Source organism: Acipenser ruthenus, chromosome 2, assembly GCF_902713425.1.
Source record: "Acipenser ruthenus chromosome 2, fAciRut3.2 maternal haplotype, whole genome shotgun sequence".
Lineage (NCBI taxonomy): Eukaryota > Metazoa > Chordata > Actinopteri > Acipenseriformes > Acipenseridae > Acipenser > Acipenser ruthenus.
Window position 1 is genome coordinate 32681732 of NC_081190.1, and position 15256 is coordinate 32696987.

Consider the following 15256-nt stretch of genomic DNA (forward strand, 5'->3'; position numbering starts at 1 on the left):
GTTTGGCCCACTCCTTCAGGGCCCTCATCACCAGCGACTGTGAGGGTGGGCGAGGAGCACATAGCGCCACAAGGTCATCCAGCTCTTTCAACCACAGTGGGAAGAAAGATATAGAACAGTAAATCTCTGGTTCCCTTATGTAGGTTTTGACAAATGAATGTTACACATTTTGACATGGGATTAGGCTGTGATTTCAATTCTAGTGTTGCTATCCTTATAGCACCTTTAAAAAAAAAAGTACCATTATGGTAATACTTTCATTTATTTTGTGCTATTTGGTATTTCTTCAAGCCAACCTTAATATAAGTATGTAAGATTAAATTATAAGTGTAAATGACAGTAATATGTTCCAATAGTATTGTACACATATAGAAATGGTATGCATTGTTGGTCGTGCCAAGAAATGACAATAAACAAGTAAATAAAATAAGTATCCATAACAAGTATGCAGATTTATCTGAGTAGAAGGACAAAACAAGTACAATACTTATTTTTCATGTACTTGTTTTTATGGAATTTCTGGTTATAGTCTTAAATACACAGTAGGACTGTTTTTGCTAGGGAAATATGCATGAGGTACAGGTTATGTCTTAAAAGATGTGTATTATAAAAGGGGCCATACATGAGGCTTTGACATAATATGTGACAATTTTTCTGCCAAGCCAAGGAACTGGATTTGGTATATCTTGTCAACAAAAATATGCCAGGTAATGTTTTTCCAACATATTGTTTCGTACATGTGTAGAACATGTCTGCTGTAAAAAGGTAATTGATAAACAGGGTTTGTCATATGCAAAGAATTAGGGTGGACTGACTTTTTCAACGGGCAAAGTTGATGTTATGTTAACATTGAAAAAAGGGAGGCAGAGGGAGTGTAAGACATACGCATTTTTATTTTATTTTGCAGATTACATTGTTCTTAAATACTAGTAGAAGTGCATTAACAGGCACTGTGACACACACACATGAAACCTGGAAAATCGTCAGGCGTTCAGTGGTATTTTACATCATAAATGAGCTTGCCAGTTTTATTAGTTGGCATTTATTTGTAATAGTGGTACAGAGGATAGTAGCATCTTTTTTATCCTGAGAACTGGATGGATTAATGCAGCTTTCCTTTGGTATGTATCTTTGTTGAATTTTGCTTTCTGTAATATATATTTTTTAATTCAGTTGTTACAATACATTTAGCTGGTAGCTGGTTTCACGTACCTCAATTAGTACTGGTCTTGGACTGCTTTACCTAAGTTAGCATTGGGTAGTCCAAGATTAGCACAAATCTGGTTCTGTGAAACCAGCCAATTATGCCATAAATATTAAAACCATTTATATTGAAAAAAGAAAGCCTGTATTACTTTGATGGTTAATTTATATTGCTGATCTTGCAAGTAGCAAGTGGAACAGGTTATTTAATTTAGTACTTTTAGCATTTTTGCTTGTGAAGTAAAATGCTTCAATATTCTTCAGATCATTTTTTGTGATTGTGATGATGCATCTTAAAGCATTCGGGTCAGAACAGTGTGACAGGATTATCAAGGTGTTTACTCTTTTAAGTCCAAATTGGGGGGGGGGGAGACAAAAGCTTCTCAAAATATTAATTGAGGCTATTTTGGGATTGAGACAATAAAAAAAAAATGTTTGAACATAATTTAGATATTTTATTTAACGTCATGTAAGAAAAAAAAAAATGCTAAAAATGATATTGCACATTTTTTTAACGGAAGCCGTAATAGTCTTACAGTAATTAATGTTAGATTTCGAAATGTCACATTTTTCAACTCTTTGTCAGTTTTTCGTTTAGTATATTGAAAACTACAAATCGGTATGTAATTCAATATGTTAACGTAACATTATTCAGCAGGTTTCATTTGACTTTATGAAGCAAAATTAGTTAATGCTATAGAGTGGTGCAAAACTTTTGGCCATAGCTGTAAGTTGTTTGTTATAGATTTGTAACATTTAACAGTGTGATTTCCATTTAATAATGTTTCAAATTTTGACAAAGACCTAAAGGTACTGATTGTACTCTCTTCAGTCTGCTCAGAGACAGCCTCTACCTTTGTTCAGGCTTCTCACATGTTACCTGGTACCTAAATGTGTGAGATCTCCAGCAAACTCCCCCGCTGCTTTGCTCCATGTGAACTCAGTCTAACTCCAGGTGTGCAGCCTGAAATAGCTGAAGGGTTTGTTTGTGTTTTACTTCTGCTAAATCAGCTGGCTACTCCCTAGTTCAACAATGAGGTTCGCCTCTTCATTAAAGACCCATTTTTCATTAGGTCACCTGTGTCACTTTCCAACACGCCTTTCATTATATATGTGTAATTTAATATACTTAAATGCTCACTTCACTGCAGTAAAAAAGTGTAGCATTTTTTATTGAAAGCATTGTTAAAGTAATATTAGTTTTGCTCGCTACATTTTTGTATGTGTTTTATTTTACAGAGCTTTTGATGAAAATATGGCCATTGGAGATGATGACCTCATTGGGATCCCCTTCCCCAACCACAGCAGTGAGGTGCTTTGCAGCCTGAATGAGCAGAGGCACGACGGACTGCTCTGTGACGTCACCCTGATCGTGAACGACCAGGAGTACCGGACCCACCGCTCAGTGCTGGCCGCCTGCAGCCAGTACTTTAAGAAGCTCTTTACCGTGAGCACTGCAGGAGAGCAGCACAGTGTTTACGAGATCGACTTTGTCACCCCAGAATCCCTGGCCGCCATCCTGGAATTTGCTTACACCTCCACGCTCACCATCACCACTGCCAACATCAAGGACATCCTTAGTGCTGCCCAGATGCTGGAGATCCAGTGTGTCATTAATGTGTGCCTTGAGATAATGGACATCAACAGACAGGCTGATGAAGAAGAAAAAAAAGAAGTTGAAGAAGAAGAAGAAGAAGAAGAAGAAGAAGAGGAAGAGGAGGAGGAGGAGAATGCAATGGAGGCTTCAGAGAAGCAGGAACCACAGGAGGCAAGCAACATCCAGGATTGCCCACCAAGCACTTTGAAACCTGAACATACAGAGGATCTCTTCAGAGAAACGCCAAGGGACTCTGAAAGTGTAGAACAGTTCACAGAGAGACAAAAGGAATCAGAAAGCCTAGAGGGTGGAACATCTGGGCCTTTAAGGAACTTCTCGATTGAATCCTTGCTACAAGAAGGGCTTTATCCTAAACTGACCACCCAAGACAGAAGGTTGCCTTTTTCCCCACTTATACCCGGTTTCCTTCCACCTATATGGGCTGGGGAGTTCCCAGGGTTGCCCCAGATCTTGGACCACAATCACAACCACCAAGAGGTTGAGAACGGACCTTTGGATTTGGTCATCAAAAAGGTAAATATTAAGGAGGAGCATAAGGAAGATCTTCCCGCCAGTGTGTTCCCTAGCGACTTCTTGAAGGACATCATGGGCATCGGAGCCAGGAGTCAGCTGGGGCACATCAAAGAGGAAACAGACTTTAGCTCCTACCTGAACTTCTTAGGTGCCTCCCACCTCGGTGGACTCTTCCCCCCTTGGCAGCTGGAGGAGGAGAGGAAGGTGAAGTCCAAGGCATCTCAGCAGTGTCCCATCTGCAACAAAGTGATCCAGGGGGCAGGGAAACTGCCCCGCCACATGAGGACTCACACTGGAGAAAAGCCATACATGTGCAATATTTGTGAGGTCCGCTTTACCAGGTGGGTTGAAACATTTCTGTTACATTGTGGTGCTTAGATACTTATATCATTTAAAAAACCATCACCCATATACACCCACACACGCAAACATACACACACTGTGATAATATTTCAGAACCTTAAATTGTAAAGTGACCAATCAAGTACATAAATCATTGTGTTGTAAAATGAGCACTAACTTTTTTTTTTTTTTGGTGTCTTGTCAAACGTATATTTTAATTGTAGGAAACACTGTTGAAAGCTTTCATGACAGCAGTTTGTAAAATTGTATTTTACTGATACAGTCTGTATATCACATTTTAAAAATAGTTTTAGTTTATTGCCATTCTAGTGTGTTATAATGCACTTTTAAAATGCTTTACCATACCTTTACATTCCTTCTGCCATACCTCGCTATTACCAATTTTGACAAATAACATAACCCAACATTAAAGTCTATGCCAGCTACATTTCTGTGGCCCTATACTTGCACTTTCCGGACCTTTTTTTAAAGTATGTTTTAGTGGACCAAATTAAGTTAAATATTGTTTAAACCATTCTAGATCGTTGTAGGCTAACAGTCCAGGAAAGGTGGGTCAATTCAGGTCGCCAGGTCGCAAAATGCAAACTTCAATTTAAATATGGTGCGTAGATGTAAACGCACCATGTTGGCGACCTAAGCGTTCACTCTATATACAACAAAACTTAGGCTCTAAAATAAGTCTTTCTTCTTCAAAACTGGCAGAATCTGCACCACCCCTTTTGATCTTTCCTACCCAATCCTTTTGAACTTGTGGAACCAACCCCCTTATCTTGTTTCCATAGTAATGCGCACCAGCCAGTCAAGTTAGGCTAGAACAGCAGAAATGATCATTCGTTATTCATTCTGCTTTGTCTGCAGTTTGGAAGAGACAGCTATTGCCAACTATTGCCAAATTAAATAGATTTTGTTGTCCCAACAAGGGGCAAAGGGAGTGTTGAGGTGTCTGTGTATCCCTGTGGCCCAGACAGGGGGATTCTAAATAACAGGACAGCTTTTTGAAATTTCCACCTGCTGCTGGAGAGCCACACCGCTAAATTTTTTTTCACTGTTATTTACCGATTGCCGTGTACTGTGTAGTTCCCTCTGACAATTCCCATTTCTGAAAGAATAGTGTAAAAATTAAAACAGCAAACAATTGCCTTATTGACGCACTACCTGTTACTCTGCATTTAGGAACCAGGCAGCCAGTTCAGTTTGCTTCTGGTTTCATGATTGAACACACTGCATAGAGCGGCACGATTTCTTTAAAAGTTCTTCAGACAAAAAGACACCAGCTTCTTCAAAGATCGTAAATACTTCTGCTAAAGATCACTCTGTAGATCCAGTACAACAAGGGGACATTTCACCTGTCTGTTGATATGTTTACCTTTTATTTAGATTTTTATTTTGTTTGATGATTCACTGATGGTGAAAATAGAATGTCTTTAAAAGGTGGACATAAAAAAAAACTTTACAATTTAGAATTTTTTTTTAAGGTTTTTTAGGAAAATTGTAATTTTTTTCTGCTTTAATAAATGTTATGCTTAATCGTGAAATATCTTGAAATACCTATTTTTAGACAGCAATATGCAGTGAAATAAACCAATTTGTACCATGAAAAAATTTTTCCCTGATTCATGGCAATTCGCACTGGGCAGATCAGACAGATCAGCTCAGATGGCATATCAGACAGATCAGGTCAGATGGCGTGAGAAGACAGATCAGGTCAGATGGCATGAGACATGTAAAAAAACATCCATTTTGTTTTTTGCAGTTGAAGATAGTAGCTAATGTAGGTTTTTGGGGGAGAACAAGAGAAGTTGCGACTCGAGCCCCGTCTGAGGGGATTGCTTAAAAATAATCAGGTCAATTTAAATTTCAAGCAAAGTGAGCTGAAGTAAAACCTGGTATACATTTTGCATTGTTTTTTTGTTTTTGTTTTTTAAGGAATCAGATTTTATGTTGTTTACCTGGTATTTTTGGAGTCAAAACAAATATGACAGTAACTGAAAAATAAAGAAATGTGTTTGTTTCATTTTATTTACGTATATAGTTCCCTTTCAAGCACGAAATGTTATTCCATTACCGATTGGGAGATACCTCTGTGTAGCCCGATTTACCAGAGTACGTGTGTCAAAGCTGCTTGACAGAGCCCTAGCTGCATCAGGCCCAGTGTCCCTGTCCCCGAGGGAATAACGTACAACGAGCAGAAGGGATCATCGCCATTTTCTTTTCAGCTTTGCCTGAGAAGAGCACTGTGTCAGATTTCCCTCTTCCTTCAGGAAAAGTATTCACGCTTCTAGTATGTATCATACTTTTGCGTGTTCTCTGTACCTTTAGCCCTTGCTTCTGGTTACTTCCCACCGCGGCCTTGTGCAGCGCAGGAAGCCGTGGGTTTCCCTGCTCCTTCCCCGGGATCCAGTTCCCTCCTGTTGGCTAACTTAGCGCTCCCGCTCCTTGCTGCTGTGCTCCTCCGGAGCCTTTTCTTCTATTCTTATTCTCTACCTTTATTGCCAAAAGCAAAAGAGAGAGAGCAATAAATATTTGTGGTACTAACATTAGGACAGAAAAGTAAATCGTTTTTTCTTTTCCTCATTTCTTTCGTTATAGGGAGAGTGCTTCAGTGCAGAAGTGGCCTGTCTCCATGTTGCTAGGCTACAGAGCCTGTGTGCACAGACAGCCCCTAGTTCCAGCTGCCTGACTTGATCGGCAGCTTCTCCACACTTCAAGACTAGATACTTACTAGTGTTAAACGCTATTTAGCTACACTGTGTGGCTGTGTTGACAGAAGTCGATCAGCCAGGGAGGACGTGTCCCCAGGTTTCTAGTATGAGCTAGTTAGCTAGCAGATATCGGCCCCTTCGTTAAATCGCTGTTTCAAGCTGTGCATTCTTCTCAGTTGTTCACTGCAGAACAGTCACTTTTCTGCGCACCACCACCTGCCTCCACGGCTCAGTACCGAGCCTGTACTGATTGACTGTGTGCCCCTTGGCCGTGTGGAGTACCACGCCATCAGTACCAGTGTTTTTACTCTTGGTCCCAAGAGCGCCCCGAACGGTCACCGATTCATACTGAGAAACCCAGATTGGTACCGAGACCAGTACCTATCGCCCACCGAAGCTATCCTGCACGGACATTGGGTGATTGCATCTGGTTTCAAGTCAGTACCAGTATATAAAAAAGGCAGAGATTGCTTTCTTTTCTAGTGCATCTCTGCATGCGCTGCAGTGTGTCTTCAGCAGCTGGAGAGCTCTGCTGTACCGTGTTTACTGCACACAGTGGGCCAAGTGCCGTTTATACCTAAATATGCATGCTCTTCAAATTTAAGTCACTGTATTTGTCTAAATATGTGCACACTTCAAATGTTACCACATTCACTGAACTGCTGTTCTGTACCCGGCTCTCTGCACCATGCCTGGGTTTCATCCATGAGTTTTATACAAGAGCAATATTCCAGTGGAGGATAAGCATGATAAGTGCATCTCCTGCTTAGGTACGGAACACACAAAAGAGGCTTTGAGGGACCTCAGTTTATGCGGCTCATGTGCTCTGCGGGACCCCACTGCTGCACTGCCACCCCCAGCCCCCCCCTCCCGAGGGTGCAGATGGCCGTGCATGGGTTTGAGCTGGCACGTTAGGACATGTTGTCCCTCACAGCCTCTGAGGACTTGGATGCCCAGGGCTTTCATCCACCACCTTTCCAATCTGACAGGGAGAGGACGCGTCACACACTCTGCCCAGTTAGGGCATTAGCGTACTATGTTGACCGGACTCGGGGTTGGCGTCAAACAGAGCAGCTGTTTACCTGCTATGGGTCTGTTCCATGGACAAGCCCTGTCCAATCAGAGGCTGTCGAAGTGGATTGCAGACACTGTCTGGACTGTGGTTTTCAACCTGTGGTACGCGTACCAGTACTGGTATGTGACAGGCTTGCAACTGGTACACACTGGTAGTTGTTCTTTATGATGATATGATTCCTCAGCCACAATACTCCCTCAATCGCACCATCATAATGTATCAATCTGTTTGTATCACTGAATCACAGAGAAATGAGAAGTGATGATGCAGGGCTCCAGACTGCGACTAAAATAGTTGCAAATGCGACAACAAAAAAGTTTTTTCGGCATTAGGCACAAAAATGCTGCCTCTCCCTTTTAAAAGCATGTGTCAATATTTATGAATGCCACATGACCAGTCTATATATAAAAAAGCACACATCACATATTTTCATAAACTGATGTGTGAGAACGACTGTAACAATTTAATCGAATACAAATGTTGTAAGTGCAGAGAGGTATACTGTATTCACACCAGCAGAATACGGGAACCCCAGTTTCTTGCAACAGTCAAAATGCTTCAAATGAACAGTTCCATTTAAAAAATGTAGAACAGCGAAAAACAAAAATAAAGCTCTATAATTAAACAAAAAAGGAAGTGAAAAGGTTACAGTACCAAGCTGAAAAAAGTATCTTTATCAACTCTAATAAAGCAACATTGTCTTTCGCCAGTCAAATCATAGAGTGCCTAAATAAAGTTCTGAGTCAACAAAAACTGATTTTTTCGTCTGTTGCATCTTGTATCCCAGATAGAATTGATTTAGTTACAGTGATTACCATTAGGAGTTTAAGGATCATTTAATTGCGCAGCAGATTCCCTAGTTAGATGATGATGATAATATCTCTTCCGCCAAAGAAGCAGACACGTTACCATAATGAAAAACAGTAATGTAGCGTGAGTTTTGTACTAAAGCAGGGTCAGCTGTTGCAAGGAAAACAACGTTTACAACTGGCGATTTTGAGAAATGTGAAAGCAGAATGCACAGAACTACTTGGAACTGTAATTAGGAAGTGTACTGCTGATAAAAAAATGAAGGGAATTAAAAATAAAAAGTACTGCAGCGTACTTCATTGTAATAAAAAAAAACACCATTCGCTAGATTTATGCTAATGAAAATATCTAAGATAAATGACAATGTGCTTGCTGTGGTGTATTTAATATCGTAAATATAGCAGAATGAACTCACTGCAATTGAAACTTGTTTTTACTGAAAAATAAACCGTAACATGTAATCATAAGAGTCTGTGTTACATGCTGTCAGATCAGGACTTCACTAACACTGAGCATGAGAGATGCAGCATGATTTGTGATTTGTCCAGAACAGTTTCATGAATGTCAAGCTTTTTTTTTTTTATTTATTCATAAATGGTAAATCAGTTTGATTTCAGTTTTCTATTTCATCTTTCTACTGTATACAGTAAAACCTGCCTAACCCAGTTGTTCTACAAATCGGCTTTCTGTATAATTTGGCACGATTTTTGGGTTCTTCCCAAATCCCTATTGAAATGAATGGTGTGATACCCTCTACAATTGTGAAAATGTAGAGGGTATCAATCTGTTCTGGAAGCCGGCATGATTTTTAAGTCTCTTCATCTAAAATCAATGTAAATCTGACTGCAATCCAACTCCGGGTAATGTGATTTTTCTTTTCTAAATTTAAAACTAGTATAAAAAACTAAAGCAAGGTGTTGTGTATATGTTGCGTATATATTGTGTATATCTTGCATATATACTCACAAGTCCCGCCAGGGACATTCTGAATTGTTCAGTTGTTGAACAGCATATAAAATATTAAAAAAAAAACAACGACTTGTCTCTTGAATTAAAATTTGTACTTATTAAAAATGGCTGAAGGCCAAAACCAAAACAAAAAGCTAAGTGAAGAAACAAACAATTTCAGACATTCTGAAAAGGAAGGAAGCCTACTTAAAAGAAACACAGAGAAAACCTGAATGCCAGCAGAAAGTGCCTGAATACTTTTTGCAGGTACGAACAAGTGAGCGTCTTTCTAGGGGAATGGTTTAACAGGCTTGTGCTAATAACAGGTAAAGATTTTGTTGAGGCTTTGTTGTGTTTAAAGTATATATATATATATATATATATATATATATATATATATATATATATATATATATATATATATACATATATAGATATATATATATACTTTTTTTGTGTGTGTTCATATAGTTATCATTTACATCTTTTTTTTATGTACAGGGATATCTTTTTTTCCAATTTTCCGGTCCCAATCGAGGCTGGATTGGACAGGTTTTACTGTATCAGATTAATGCAAAGGTCCTGTACAGCAAACACTTATGAAGGCCTGTAAACGAGGTGTTTGCAGTGCGCAGGTGTACAGGTGATGCAAGTGCTCCAAACAACAACAGACACAAAGTTCACGGTTCAAACAGTTATTTTAATGCTGTTCACTGTTTGAAACCATTAAATAATAGTACTGGCTCTAGACAGCGATGTGTATCGGCAGCATATAAACCATGGGGTTCAGTCCCGAAATAATACAACAACCATAACACACAACACAGACACAGTCACTTCTCCCGATAGTGAGTGCTCCTAGTGCAGGTGTGGTGCAAGGCAATAATAGTGAAAGTGGTGCATTGTAGTCCGGGTTTGGGGCTGGCCTGTAGTGACAGCTCCCAGTTTGTGTTAGCTGTATAACAATGACAAACACAGTTTCCTTTACTGGTCCTTACGATAACCATAACAAAGGAACAGATTGCATCGTCACATCCCCTGAAATACCCTTAGTCACGCCCCCTGCGATAGCTAGTTCAATCACGTGTCCTCCAATCCATGACTGACACATCGCATACCGCATTAGGGCGATGACTTTTGGTATTGTGACTCTGCCCCCTTCCTAGATGGCTGGCTTCCGACTGACCCTGGAATGAACTGCCAAACCATCCAGTACGGGGCACACTGTTCCTGTTATACCATGCCCTCACAGGTCGGGAGGGAGATTGTTGACTAGGATTCATTCGCTCTCTGTCACAAGGCCAAATTGACTTTCTTTTTTTTTTCTCCTTTAGGCAAGACAAACTAAAGATTCACATGCGGAAGCACACAGGAGAGCGGCCGTATATCTGCATCCACTGCAACTCCAAGTTTGTGCACAACTACGACCTGAAGAACCACCTGCGCATTCACACCGGCATGCGGCCCTACCAGTGCGAACACTGCTACAAGAGCTTCACACGCTCCGACCACCTGCACCGCCACATCAAGAGGCAGAGCTGTCGAGTCTCACGCCCCCGCCGAGGCCGCAAGCCTGCCGCCTGGCGCTCTGCTAGCTCGCTCTATGCTCAGGGTGCCTGCCACAATGACAGACCTCTCCAGCAGGAGCAGCAGGCCGGAGGCAGGCACCTCCCCCTGACCCTTGGCATGGATATCGCAGGCCCTGGTGACAAACGTTTCTTGGAAGAACGGTGTCACAGCAGCAGCAGCAGGAATGGTTTGAGCTTCAGTGTAGAGGACTTGGACAACAGCATAGAGAGTTCAGAGGTGAAGCTTTCTGAAAGGAAGCACATGCTGGAAGCAGAACGGAACCGAGGGGTCTTCACTTTTGCTCTGGCCCACGAGGATAGCCTCCCGCACCGCACCTTCTTCTCCGCTGCTGACCCGTGGGGCATAAGGCTTGGACACACTTCTTCCATACCAGAAGCCAGTAACTAAAAAAAGTGTAATAAATACACACATACACGAAAAGGGGAAAACCAAAACATGGACTTGCAGATCTGATTCCTGACAACCCCACTTGATTGAGTGATTCAGGGTTTATTGGTGCGAGGCAAAAAGTGTTTGTACCACTGATACTTACCAGTAACTAGCCGTCATTGTTTTAGAACCTTATTTGTTTTGTTGGGTAGCAGTGTACGTTTTCACACAAACATGTTTCTAATTGTGAAGCATAATGAAGACAATTGTTTTTAAACTTATTTGCTTGGCCAACTGACAGGAACTTTGCTCTGGGCAGCCACGTGCAAATATTCATGCATATTTGTTTGCATTCACCTGGGCATATGTAAAAATTTTATTGCCGCATGTAACAAAAAATAGATTTTCTTATGTTACCTTTTCATTTTTTTAAAGGCTAGTAAAGACTATACATTTTAAGTTCTGGAAGCTATTATGTTTGGTAAACTTCATTAAGTATCCAACACAACTTTGTTTACTGGACCTTAAGCATTGGTTCTGTTGTAAAATGTGCTTCTGAACCTTTTTGCCTAGCACTCATACACTTCAAATGGATAGCTACGATTTTTTTTTAGGTTTGACTGAACTTGTGCAGTACAGACCATCCAAACTCATGTATTGTAAACTTGAATCCCTTCACTTTAACAGCCTGCTTTGTTTTTAGTCCAATTCATTTTTAGCAGGTAACTGCCACCCCAGGGTCACACAGTAAACAGCCATGCACCACAAGGCCACATTCAAAATCAAGAAATTGCATGCTTAAAACACACACACACCACTCTACAAAAATAGGTTATGTGGTAAAGAAAAAATTTAAACTTTCAAATAAACTGATAAAGTATGTTTTGCCTTTTATATATTTATTTAAAGTAGATAATGTGGAGTACTATTTACGACTCGAAAATGCATTCAGCATTTGTCCTTAAGTCAGTGTATCAAACTAGTCATTTTAGAGCCATCTGCTTCACAGCATTCTTTCTTGATTTTGATGAGGATTTGAAACTTGGTCACATTGATTCTGTGTATAGACGCTAAAGTGTTGCACATCCCATGATCCGTCTTCTGTTCAGGGAAGGCACACGTGAGTGGGTAGCAGTGTTTAAGTTTCTGAGCTGGTTTTTGTAACCTTTTCTGGTGACCAGCAGGTTTTAGTTACGAAATGTAAGTCCCTGTCTTACTTGAAGTGTTTCCTTTCTTGAACTGTGTGGCCTTGAGTGGCATTTCACCAGGGATTCAGTTTTGCAACATGAAAAAAGAAATAACATTACCCAATACTATATTTTGTATATTATGCACAGAGGGATAAACATGTAGCCCTTAAATCTACATATATAAACATGGAAAAGTGTAATTAAAGAATATGTGACTTTAAGGAGCACTCATTACAGAACGAAGTTTAGAAAATTACTTCAACAAGTTTGTCTCGGTAACAAAAAAGGGGGGATTGTCAGCCCTGGTTTTTTATTTGTTGATATTTTTGACCTGTATTGGCCTTGTTTGTTCAACTATAGATGTATGACATTTCTAGATATTTATAAATATTTGAATTTGCCTTTGCTATATTTTAATAATAGAATTTATACAATTTCCCGAACACTAGGGAGTGTCGAATGGGTCTGGGACCTGTGTTTTGATCTCTGTTCCATGCAAGCTCAAATATACACTTGAACAGTCTTATGTTGTTAGGATTATCCTGGGTACTGACCATAAAGGTCTCCACACAACGGACGCGATGCGACAAGCGAATGTGTCGTACGACGCACCGCACCATGACAAGCGTGTGACGCTGAAGCAACACAGAAGCGATGCGAAAAAAATAGGATTGGTTTTGTCGCACGGCAGTTAGGGAACTGACCAATGAGGAACAGCTTCCCTAGTGTGCCTAGTGGCAGAAGAAAAAATAATTCTTGCAGTATCAAAATACCCAGAGCTGTACAATAAAGGACACAAAAATGATAAAGACATGGCAATGAGGGAAAATTGGGCCCATTTCCAGGGAACTGGATATAGCTGGTGTATATGATTTGTTTACCTTTACTGAAATAAGTATTCTGAAAAGCTATTATGTACTCTACATTTTTATTAGCTGTATAACAGGACTATCATACGTGTGATTTTATTTAATCGTAGTGTTGATACTTAGTTATTTATCATTTCTGGATGCTTTACATTACATTGTGATTAAATACATAACCTTTACAGTAAAACATGTAAAACATAAAATATGGTTTAATTATTATATATATAATATATATATATATATATATATATATATATATATATATATATATATATATATATAATCATAATTAAACCATAGATATGCGTGTGTATGTTTACATATATGCATAACGTAGTTGTTATTTGTAATATTATATTGAAAAACACAACTAATTTGAATACATTTGAACTCATTTTGTCTCATACAGACACACCAATAGTTGTTTTGCTGATAGTTGTTAATATATTTTTTATGGGGGGGCACTGGTGTAAAAGGTAGTGTCGCAGTGAAAATACAATTTTATCGCCAGACAAATCGCATCATGTCCTGTGTATGGAGACCTTAAGTGTTAGGGCTGACTTCCCCTGGTCTTTAATGGTTTGGTACAGTACTTCAGTGAAGGAGGTCTTAATATTTTACCTTCTTAATTTTATATTGTTTTTATAGGCCACAGTTATATGAGTTAGAACAAGGGCACCTAGTTCATTTATTAGAAAAAAATGAAACAGTAAAAGTAATGTGGAAGTTTTTACACTGAGAAACAATAGGTCATGAATTTCTGAGAGGAGCCACATTCCACTGGTGACATCAGCACACCAGTAGTTATATAATTATGGTATTCTATCTGATCAATAATGTCATGGTCTAACCTTTTTTACCATCAGAGTAAAGCGGTAGTTTCAGCAGACATAAAAGAATCAGCAACAAGGAGCACTGTTCTATTTTTTTGTAATTTATTTTTTGGGACAGTTTGGTCTTGCACTCTTACAAATATCCGTGGAAGAGGGAAGGCGTGTTAATACTGAAGCAATTGATTTCTCCCTCTATTATTCTAATGGGTTCTGACTGCTGCTCATCAGCTCCTGTTCTCAGTTGTACAATTACATGATAAACAGTAGATTTCATTTTATAACTATCAGTTACTATAAATTCAGCTATAGTATCTCTCTCTCTCTCTCTCTCTCTCTCTCTCTCTCTCTCTCTCTCTCTCTCTATATATATATATATATATATAAATGTGTGTGTGTGCTTTTCCTTTTTTTAATCAATATATATATATTGTTTTATAATTGCAACAGTTTTTTTTTTTCTTTTTTAGCTTGCTCATAATAACTGTGGCCTACAAAGTAATGTCTTATGTTCTGTGGAACAAATTGTTTTACTTGACTTGCACTAATTGCTTTAAATTCTGAATAGTAGCTAGATTCTTTTCATATATTGCAATTCCTATTGGCTGGCAGGACGGCAGTTTGTGACACACCTATTATGCACTTTATCATTCGAACGTGAACTACGGTTACAAAGAAATACATTGGAGTTTTAATAAACTATTCCAACCCAAATATATTCTGCTATTGAATTTAAAGCAGTGTGTATATATATATATATATATATATATATATATATATATATATATATATATATATATATATATATATTATATATATATATATATATATATAATTATTAGTAAAATTCACAAAACAACAATAACGTTCAAAAAGTATGGGTGTGTTCGGGGCTAACAAAAGATGTCTGTTCTTTTCAATAAAATAAAGATTCCCTTTACTGATCTGCAAATACTATTTTTTTTTTTTCTTTTTTTTAAATTCTTGCATGTGTGCCCTTGTCCATAATGAATGAATAATGGTGCTTGCTTCAGCAGACACAGCGGACTGGGTTTTAAGGTTTCCTCAAAATGCATACAAATGCATTTGAATTTGTTTTCTATTTGCAGGTTTTACCTTTGATGTGCTTTTTTTTTTTTTTAGCACAAAATATACCTCGAGTACATCCTTAGTTTT

At 38.9% G+C, this 15256-nt stretch overlaps 1 protein-coding gene across 7 annotated transcripts in view; it reads left to right on the top strand.

The window, feature by feature from the left end:
* LOC117420888 (zinc finger and BTB domain-containing protein 7C-like) overlaps positions 1–13441 on the top strand; it is a 95404-nt gene extending 81963 nt beyond the window's left edge. For all 7 annotated transcript variants that reach the window (XM_058994249.1, XM_058994236.1, XM_058994256.1 and 4 more), the window contains 2 exons: positions 2443–3675; positions 10567–13441. In XM_058994249.1, the coding sequence (XP_058850232.1) occupies positions 2459–3675; positions 10567–11209 (1860 nt within the window). In that variant the 5' untranslated portion in view covers positions 2443–2458 and the 3' untranslated portion in view covers positions 11210–13441. The remainder of the gene's footprint in view (positions 1–2442; positions 3676–10566) is intronic.
* Positions 13442–15256: the final 1815 nt, after the last annotated feature.